The following is a 9,120-nucleotide window of genomic DNA, read 5'->3' on the forward strand; positions in this document are numbered from 1 at the left end:
AGAGGCTGTGGAAGATTACAGTAATTGCACTTGACAGGGCAAGATGTCACAGGATGCGGATTCGCCCAGCTGCGGCCCGGCACCCGCAGGTCCTTGCCTGTGGCATCTTTCCTAGATACTCCTTTGGTGCTTTGCCCAAATGGACCCTTAAATATAAAGAAAGATTATCCCTCTTCTGCCTCTGTATCCTGGCTCCCAGCTCCTGTTGCAGCACTGGATTTTGCAAACTTTGCTCCCACAAACACCCCAGGTTGCCTGTTTGCTGCTGCAGCCTTGGTGCCTCCTGTGACCCCAGGTGAGCCCAGGTTACCTGAAGCTGCATTCTGGGAGTCTGGGCGGCTCAGGCTTGTGTTTGGTGAAGATTCTGGGGATGCAGCACAGTGCAGAGCAGCCAGGTAGGTGCCTGTCCCTGCAGTAATACAGCTTTCAAAATGCCACAGCACTGCAAAACTTCATTTGGAGATTGCTGTCCCTGCACCCACTGTCCTTTTCAGATCCATTTAAAGAAATTAGTCAGTTCAGTTTGACTCATGAATTCATATTTATTCTCTACCTCTCAGTGTCTGGATATTTAAAAAACTCTGATTTATTTATCAGGACACAGGGACTTTGGCAGGAATGACTCTTGAAAACACTGGCTGAAGGTCCCTGCACAGGAATTGCATTTTTAGCTCTCCCTATTTCTTGAAAATAGTGATGTACCTTAGTAACTGTTCTGTGATGGATTCAGAGCTAGTTTTAACTGCCTGTAGCATGCTGAAACATAAATTTCCTTTATTTTGGCTTTAAACCAGATTTCTAATGTGCATTGCAAGGGGTAGGAAGAGTTTCCTGCGGCTGAATGGGGCTGGTTGTTTTTGGGGCTGTAGTTGATGCTGTGCTCTGGTTTGCCCTGTGGAGCCACCTTTACAGCTCTTGGGCTGTTTTCAGTTTGCTTTATGAGTGAATCTAGATCCTTTGAGGGGCTTAAAATAGTTGGCATATTTATGCTGGCAGCTCGCAGGGCTGTTGTGTCTGCTGGTTGTGTTATTTCTTGCTGTGCCATGGGTAGGGATGATTCAGCGCTGGGGATTAACCGCTGTTGTTGCAGCAGATTTAGGGATCGATTTATGGCAGAGGTTTCCCTCAGTACCATCAGGTGTGTGCTAAGAGCATGGGAGGATAAGCTGGGATAAAATACTACACCTCTTCGGGGATTCCTCTGTGGTGGCTGTTTCGGGGTTTTATTTCAGTTCTGCCTTTGGAAGCCCTTACAGGTGTTACACAGTTTATGTGGGGATTTTTCCTTGTTTAGGGAAAACTGATAGATTGGTGGTGTTGAGTTTTGGATCCAGGGTTTTGTTCCACAGGTGGCCAGCACAGAACAGGCTGTGTCCTTTCCTGGCCTTATCCTGCCTGTGCTCCTCACTTCTGCTCCCCTGGGGTGACCTGAGAGCTCCCATAACCCTGTGAAGTGCCCGCTAGGAGCTGTGCAGGGGCTGTTGCATGCAGAGAAGGCTGCTCCAGGAGAAACACTCCATCCTCATGTTTTGCAAAACTGCTGGTCTGCTTCAGAGAATGGGGAAAAACCAGATACAATCATCGGAAATTAAAGTCTGTATGTGATGCAAATTCATCCTTGTCTCTGATGGCAGATAAGCCCAGCCATCACCCGTGGAGCTCATCTGATCCCAGCAGCGCCGGGGCTCGGGGAGGGGCTGGGAGCAGACCGTGCTTGGCTGGTGCATCTGGGCAGGAGTGGGGGGCAGATGCTCCCCAGGACCTGCTCGGTGCTGGGGAGCAGCGTGGGGACTGCTCTAGGAGCACTGTGGGGCTTTGCTGCTCGCCTTCGGGCAGGGATCTTTGCTCTCCCCGTGGTGCCGGCTGGCCCAGGCTGGGCTGCAGCTCCCGGTGTGTGGCTGACCCAGCGGTGCCAGCCCGGGCGCGTTGTAGCGCTCCGGAGCGGTGCTGGCCCCGGCTCTACCGGTAAAAGGCTCCCACCTATTGGTTGTGTTGCACAACTTCAGCTGCCCAAGAAACCCTGCACATCCATCCATCCATCCATCCATCCATCCATCCATCCATCCATCCATCCATCCATCCCTGAGGACAAAGCAAGGCTGGCGCAACCCTGGCATTATCCTGGCCTTTGATAGGGGTGTGCCACAGAGGATTTAGCTTGGATTTAACCTGGTGTAAGAACCTGATAATACGAGAAAGGCTTCAAAAATTTTTTTGTCATTATGTCTGCTTATCATCATCACTCTTGAACACCTGAAAACTACGGGTGGGATGGACTGCCTTGAGACCCATAAAAAGGAGTGCAAACCTTGTGCAAAATGTGGAGGGAAAAGCGAGGGGCAGAATCCTTGACCTTTGCCTTTCCCCTGCCTCCACCACCATTGCCTGCTGTGGGACACCCTAAGGCCTCCATGACACTGCCTGCTTGGGGAGGAACCCCTGATCCTGCAGCCCTGGACTGAAGTCAGGAGTGAGTTGTGGAACCCTTGCCTGCTTCTGTGTCCCATGGCAGGGAGGGAGCACCACGAGTGGACCAAGGTTTGGCTGCAGAGACCGGGCATGGCTCCTTCATCCTAAGGATGGGTGGCTGCATCCCAGCCAAACTGCTCCTGAAGTTGGGGGGGCAGATAAGATAATTCAAACAGCAGAGAAAGAAGGACAAAACCTGCTCTGCTCCCCACACCCTGTCTCAGCAGCAGCCAAGGTAGTACGGTGAGGTGATGACCTATCCTATGCTTTTAAAAGTAACCTTAGTATTTTCGAACTTTTCCCTACTTTTCACTTTCTTTCTCTTTGCCTCTCTTTCTATTAAATCAAAATCTATCAATTTTTTTGGTATCAACATTTAATCTTGCTTGTTTTTTTATCTTGTTTTTGGGAAGATTTTGAACCTTCAAAGTTCTTTCTATTTTATACATAGAGACTTATTTTCTTTGCTCTTCTGGGTTTAAACCAGTTTTTAACACCCAGGAATGATGCTTTGGTCTGTAAATATTAACCTACATTGCTGTGTGCTATCCCTGTGGATTTCTGGCCATATTGTGGCTGTAGGAGACTGTAGGACATTGGCAAGAGCTCCAAGGGGAAACCACCAAAGTCTGAGCATCCCCAGGGATGACTTTACCCTGTGCCATGTGAGGAGGGGGAGTCCTGTGTGCAGGGCTGTGGGATGGGTGATGGTGATGCTGGACTGGTGGCAGAGGACCTGGCATGCTGTGCCTGTGGGAGAAAGTGTTGATTATGCTTGAAAATGGAAGGCAGAAGGTAGTGTTTTGTAATTAGAAATCTCATTGAAGAAATTTACAAAACCTTCTACAAAGTTTTTAGTTAAAAGATAGAAAAATAAAATACCCCAAATTGACCCATTGATGAGGATGGCTTGGCTGCAGTCTGGCCACGTGTCTGCTCTGCTCTGCAGGCACTTGTACAGCTCTTCTCCAAGCCATGCACAGTTCCTGCTGTGAAACAGCCAGTTCCCATGAGCAGGCAGCAGCTGCTGGGCTCTGTGACCTGGCAGTGGAGAGGCTGCAGTCCCCACGATGGGGCTGGTGTCCCTGTGTGACTGGTGAAGCTGCCCTCCATGGCAGGCTGGAGTTTGATGCTAGTCCATCTTCCTGGGGGCACAGCCCTCCATCTCCAACAGCTCAGGCCAGCCCTCATATTTATTTGTCTCTCCATCATTTTTAATGTACTGCAGGAATAAGAGAGAGAGAAGATGAATAAGGAGGTTGGAGCAGTGCAAGTTGGAAAGGTGGCAAAAGCTGCAGCTCGGTTTGGCGTGGGGGACAATGCCACTGGTGCTTGTCTTCTGCAGGCAGGTGGGTGAGATGTAGCTTGGGGGGTGCCATGGAGAGGATGGAACCTGCAGGGGAGGGCCATGTACCTTTTCAAAGGGGCTCTTGTTCATCAGCCCCTTTGCTCCCAAGAAGATCCAGTTGTCCCGGAAGCCCAGCTTGCCCACGTGGCTGCTGCCCAGCTCCGTGAAATATGCCCGTACTTTGTCATTCATCCTGAAAGAGGTTCAGAAGGTGTTACTGTGGTGCCAGCTGGGTATCCCCTCTTTTTCCCTCTCTGTTGGTGGCAGCAGCATGTCCAGCTCCCCCAGCTGAGTGTTTTTGGGGAACCTGGTGTTGCTTCCATGGGCAAACTTACTTTGTGGCAGCATCATCGTAGCTTGCTGTCAGCACAAGGGTGCCACGCTTGATCCCTTGGAGGAAGGTTTGCAGCTTGGTAATGTCTGGGAGAGAACAGCATTAGGGAGAGAAAAAAGGGATTTAGTAGGTACTTCTGCACGGGGGAGCCTCCTCTGGTTTGGTGGGAAATAACCTGACTGTGCTGGTGCTAGCCAGGATTTGGGTGAATGGTGGGCTCCCAAATGATGCATTCCCCATCCTGTGTTCCCACCTGGGCTCTCCTGCAGTGCACAGTACTGATGTCCTCCTTTTGGAACAACTGCAGGGTGGAAATTCCTCCTGAACTTTGCTTGCTAACTCTGAAATCCAGTTGTGTGACTTTATCTCCCAACACACAAGAAATGAACCTGCCTGACCACAGAGACGCTTTCCCTGCCATCGTGCCTCTGGCCGTACTGGCAGAATTGCTCCTCATCCCGCATCTGTGGGATGCTTGAATCCAATGCCCCATCTAGTGGCACATGAGCTGACTGCTGCCTTCTTCCCAGTGCCTCTCCCACCGAGCATCTCGCTTGTGCACTTGGAAATCTCATTGTATTGAGATTAAATCTCCTTAAAACTCCAGAGTTACCAAGAGTAGGTTGAAAACCCAAGGAATGATTGAGGGGGCCAGGTCTCCCTGAGCTCCTTCATTTATCCTGCTGTGAAAGGCAGGGGAATGAGCAGCTGCTCAGCCACCACCAGTATGCAAAAACTGAGTTACAGGTTGCAAAGTATCAGGATTAGTGTAACTACCTGATCTCAGAAAGTACCTTTCTCAAGTCTCAAATGCCTTAGTTTATTCAGGTTAGTGAAATCATGTTTTCCAGGCTATTACATGCTTGTAAAAGGAGTGAGAAGCCAATCTTGGATGTGGAAGCATTGTGAGGACTCCAGGCTTGATGGCCTCAGGGAAAGCTGGGCTTTTACCACCCAGACTGGCAACTCTGGTCAAAGCCCACTTGACTTTTTCATTAAATACATGGCAGAGAAGCAGCTGAAGCGGCCAGGAGTGCTGGTGTGAGCCCTGGCTGGGAAGCACCAAGGAGCAGAGTGTCTGTGCTTACCTCCAGAGTACATGTCGAAGGCATCGGTTTTCAGGAGCTTCCCAGTTGTTCCTGAAAGGTTAAAATTGAAAACAGAGCACAGTGAGTTTGCACTGGGGTAGCTCTGGGCTTTGCCTGGCCATGAGTCTGGGGTGCCCTTGCAAAGTGCTTTGCTCTTCCCTCAGTAACTGCTGCAATGGTCACTGTGTTGCTTGGAGGAGTTTGTGGAGCTGCCCAGGTGGGTTGGTTCCCTTCTCACTGGCAGTGCTTGCAACCATAATTGTGGCTGTGCTCCCCATGCAACACCAGAGGGATGTGCTTTTGGCTCAGCCACAGTGCCTGGGATGGGGTTTTCAGTGGCCTGTGCTTTCCTGGGGAAGGAAGGAGCCCTGGCAGTGGGGAGAAGGGGATCAGTGCCTGTCTGACTCACCATTCACCAGTGCAATGTTCAGGCCTCTGCCAATGTTGTTTTTCACACTGCTCATGAGGCTGGAAAGGAAAGCAGAGAGCACCAGTGAGTGCAGGGATGCAGTGGAGATGCTGATGCCAGTGAAACTGTGGTGGGGTAAAGTGGCTGTAGATGGCAAAATAACCAGAAGTGGTAGCAAACAAATCTAATTAATTTTTTTTTTAACCACAAATACACTGTGATGTGCTTGGCAGAGGCCAAACTTGCCCTTTGGAGGCCAGCCCAGCCACAGCTGCCTTGTCCCTGCCATGTGCTGCTTACACCAAGTCTTCAAAGCAGATTGAGGGTCCCACCACATTTGCAGCACCACTGATGATCTTGAAGGCAAAATAATTCTGGGGGCAGCTCTTCTGGTTCCCACACTTGTGCCGGGGCAGCCTCTCACCTGTGAGGGAGGAGTAGAGCTGAAAGTCCCCATGGGGACATGGCTTTGTCCCCATGGGGAGACACTGGCCATGTCCCTGAGGGGCTGAGCGGGGCTGGACCGGGATACAGTGCCCCACTAAGGGGGCAACACCTGGACCAATTTCTTCCATGAAGGAGGCTCGTCCTGGGGCTGGGACCAGCTTCTTGTTTGAGGTTTATGGTGCCGAGGCCAGGTGCTGCTCCAGGTGTGACACATGGTGTGTGCCGGGAGCATTCGGAGCTGGTGTCCGGGGCAGGACCCTTGGGGCTTTTCTGCCCAGAGTTTCCCCATTTTTGGCCAAGGCAGGTGCCTGCCAAAGACCCCACTGCTGTGTGCAGTAACAAAATCCCCCGTGTCTGGGAGAGGGGGATTTTTGCCTCAGGGAAGGGGCTCTTGAAGGAGATCCCACGTTTCCACCCTGAACCCTGGAGTGGAGTTGTGTGATAAAGTAGAGCAATACTCACTGCTGGGCTTCTTTGTGGCACCTGTGGATATCAAGCAGGAGGATTAGACACCCTGGAGAGCTGCTGGCTCTTCCCCAAGCCAGGAGCAGCTGTTCAGGCACCTGCTCATCTCTCTAAAACTGCTTCCCATGGTTGCAGGCATTCCTGGACCCACCCACTCCAGTGCAGCTTCCCACCATACCACACTGTCCCATCCTGCCCTGGTGCTCAGAGCTGGTGGCTGAAGCCTCAGCCAGAGACTGCAAATGCAACTGGTCAGAGCAGCTTTACCCAGATCTGGGGGCTGGCTCGCAATGAAGCCTCTCCCACCTCCCTCTGGATCCCTCTGGAGCCCTCGGCGCCTCACCGAGCCAGCTCCGCAGGCTGATGGCTTTCCAGCTGTGCTGGAAGTACGTCTGCATGAGGAACCACGAGCCCAGCAGGGTGAGGAGCAGCACCAGGGACCGGATCACACCTGCGGGGTGGGAGAGGGGCGGGCTGAGAGCTGCAGCACGGGGCAGGCCCTGGGTCATCCCTCTGGTTTATCGGGATTTGTGTCCCCAGGTTACCGGGACAGGGTGACAGCCAGTGCTTGCATGGTGTGGGAAGGCAGCTAACAATCCCTCACCCTCCAAATGGATTCTGATCTCTTAATTACCATCTCCAGAGTACGTGGTGATGCTCAGATAGGCATTAGTGCTCTGCTGGGAGGCACTATTCATATTTCTCTCTATGTTAAAGTAAATCTGATAATTAGTCAGAAAGCTATGTAAATCCAAATATTTCTTATGTTCCCAGTGCTGGGAAGGCTGCTATCCCCCAATTAGTCACTAGCTACAGCCGAGCAGCTGCTGATACAACTGTGATTGGCATTTGGCTTTAAAGCAGCGCTCATCAGAGCAAAACGTTCCAGTCCTGCATGGAAAGAGAGCAGAAAAATGTACTTTTATTGTAGCTGAATGGCTCTTATGGAACCAGGAACATCTCAATAGCCATCTCTTCCCAGTCACAGAAGGTTTCACCGGGAAAAATACAACAGGCTGAAATCGACACAAATCTTGTAAAAACCTGATGCTTATAGAAGGGCCCTTTCCCTTGTCCCTGGCAGGGGAAGGGCAGGGTTGCTGGGTTTGGAAGGCATCATGTAGATGAGAAAGAAGCATAAAGAACCAGTGAAAAACAGAGAGAGAAAAGTAAATATCTGTTCCTCCTTACTTGTTACCCGCATGGTGGTGGGCACACAGCACGGCTGGGAAGGACTGACAGTCACAGGTCACCCTGAGGAAAGAAGGCAATGCCTCAAAGAGAGCCTGAAAGCCACCAAAGCCGGGCAGATTCTAGATGAGAAGCTAATTGCTATGTTCAGTCACACTTGCAATAGTGAGGACATCATCAAAGATATACAAATTCTTCAACCATGCAGAAGGTCCCACCCTGATTAAGTCCTGGAGCAGGCTGCACTGCTCGAGCTCACTTCCCTCTGGAGCCTCAGAACCCTCCCCTGTCTGCTGCCCCTTGTGCTCCTCGTTCCTGTTCTCGGTAATGGACCAGCCTTTTCTGTACTGCTGATAGCAACGAGGTGGACACTTGCTATCACAGTTCTGCTGCATTTTCTTCTGGGATGATGCAGGGTAGATTTCAAATATTAGGCACTTCAAAATGCTGTCTGAGGACACGCTGTGACCTGCCTTTGCCCAGTCAGGGGAATCTCTGGGAAAAGGAGAAGGGAGAAGGGCAGCCCCACTGTGCTGAGGAGAGCAGACAGCTTTATGGACACCTGACTTAAACTCAGAAATATTTCCACCTGGCCAAATCCTGGGATGTCTTCACCCCGTGGGCAGGCAGTGGTTGTAATTTGGAGCATGAAGTATCTCCTGCCCAGGAGAGTCCATCTGCTGTCCCCTGTCCCACTGCCACCCTGACCGATGGGACAGCACTGCCACCCCACATGCTGGGCTCCCCAGGGGCTGGGAGCACTCCTACCTTTGAAATTCGGGGCTGCCGTCTGTTGAACCTCTGTCCTGGCAGCCACGCTGGAGCCCTGCGGCGAATTGTCACTTGTGAGATGGGTGCTGAGAGTTCACGAGCCTAATGTCAACTCAAGCAGCCCTTCAGTAATGTTTGACAGAAAATTTGTAAACGAGCTGTGCTGAGAGCTGCTTTTCCTGTTTGAAGGGTAAATAAGGAGCAGCGGGCCGTGGCAGGGCTGGGCTGAATGGTGATTTCAGGCTGCTGCGTCATGAGGAAGGAGAGAAGAGCTTGTCCTGCCCAGCCCTGCTGCGGTCCCCTCCCAGGGCTCGCTGTGTCACTGACCTGGCATGGGGCAGCCCTGGGCTGCATCCCCCCTCAGTGCCCCGAGGAGAGGCTCCCCATGGCTTCCCCTGCACCCAGCGGTGGGTTGCAGCATCCCTGCCTGGAATTTTTAGGCAGCCCCATCGGTTTCAGCTGATGTTTCTGGCACTTCTCCCCGTGACACTGCAGCAGGGACAGTCTGCCAAAGCTGCTCCAGCACGGAGCTACCAGCTTCCCATGGGAGACTGACCCACCTGCATTTTAGGGGAAGCCTTGGGAGGGATTTGTGTCC

General features: G+C 51.8%; 1 protein-coding gene across 1 annotated transcript; it reads right to left on the reverse strand.

Annotated features, from left to right (window-relative positions):
* Positions 1–3,601: 3,601 nt before the first annotated feature.
* FAM3D (FAM3 metabolism regulating signaling molecule D) lies at positions 3,602–7,764 on the reverse strand. Its single transcript, XM_031505947.2, has 9 exons — positions 7,752–7,764; positions 6,904–7,011; positions 6,558–6,578; positions 5,949–6,072; positions 5,649–5,707; positions 5,240–5,290; positions 4,153–4,237; positions 3,884–4,010; positions 3,602–3,691 (listed from the first exon to the last, which is right to left on the reverse strand). The coding sequence occupies exons 1-9, from the start codon at positions 7,762–7,764 to the stop codon at positions 3,602–3,604; spliced, it is 678 nt and encodes a 225-aa protein (XP_031361807.1).
* Positions 7,765–9,120: the final 1,356 nt, after the last annotated feature.

Source organism: Lonchura striata, chromosome 12 (assembly GCF_046129695.1).
Source record: "Lonchura striata isolate bLonStr1 chromosome 12, bLonStr1.mat, whole genome shotgun sequence".
Classification (NCBI taxonomy): Eukaryota; Metazoa; Chordata; class Aves; order Passeriformes; family Estrildidae; genus Lonchura; species Lonchura striata.

What these genes read in the sequence shown, in the direction of transcription:
- FAM3D (XM_031505947.2), bottom strand. An exon ending in ATCTGCTTTGAAGACTTGGT is followed by an intron (nt 5,708 to 5,948) that starts GTAAGCAGCACA and finishes TTTCCTTTCCAG; the next exon opens with CCTCATGAGCAGTGTGAAAA. An exon ending in CTTCGACATGTACTCTGGAG is followed by an intron (nt 4,238 to 5,239) that starts GTAAGCACAGAC and finishes GTTCTCTCCCAG; the next exon opens with ACATTACCAAGCTGCAAACC.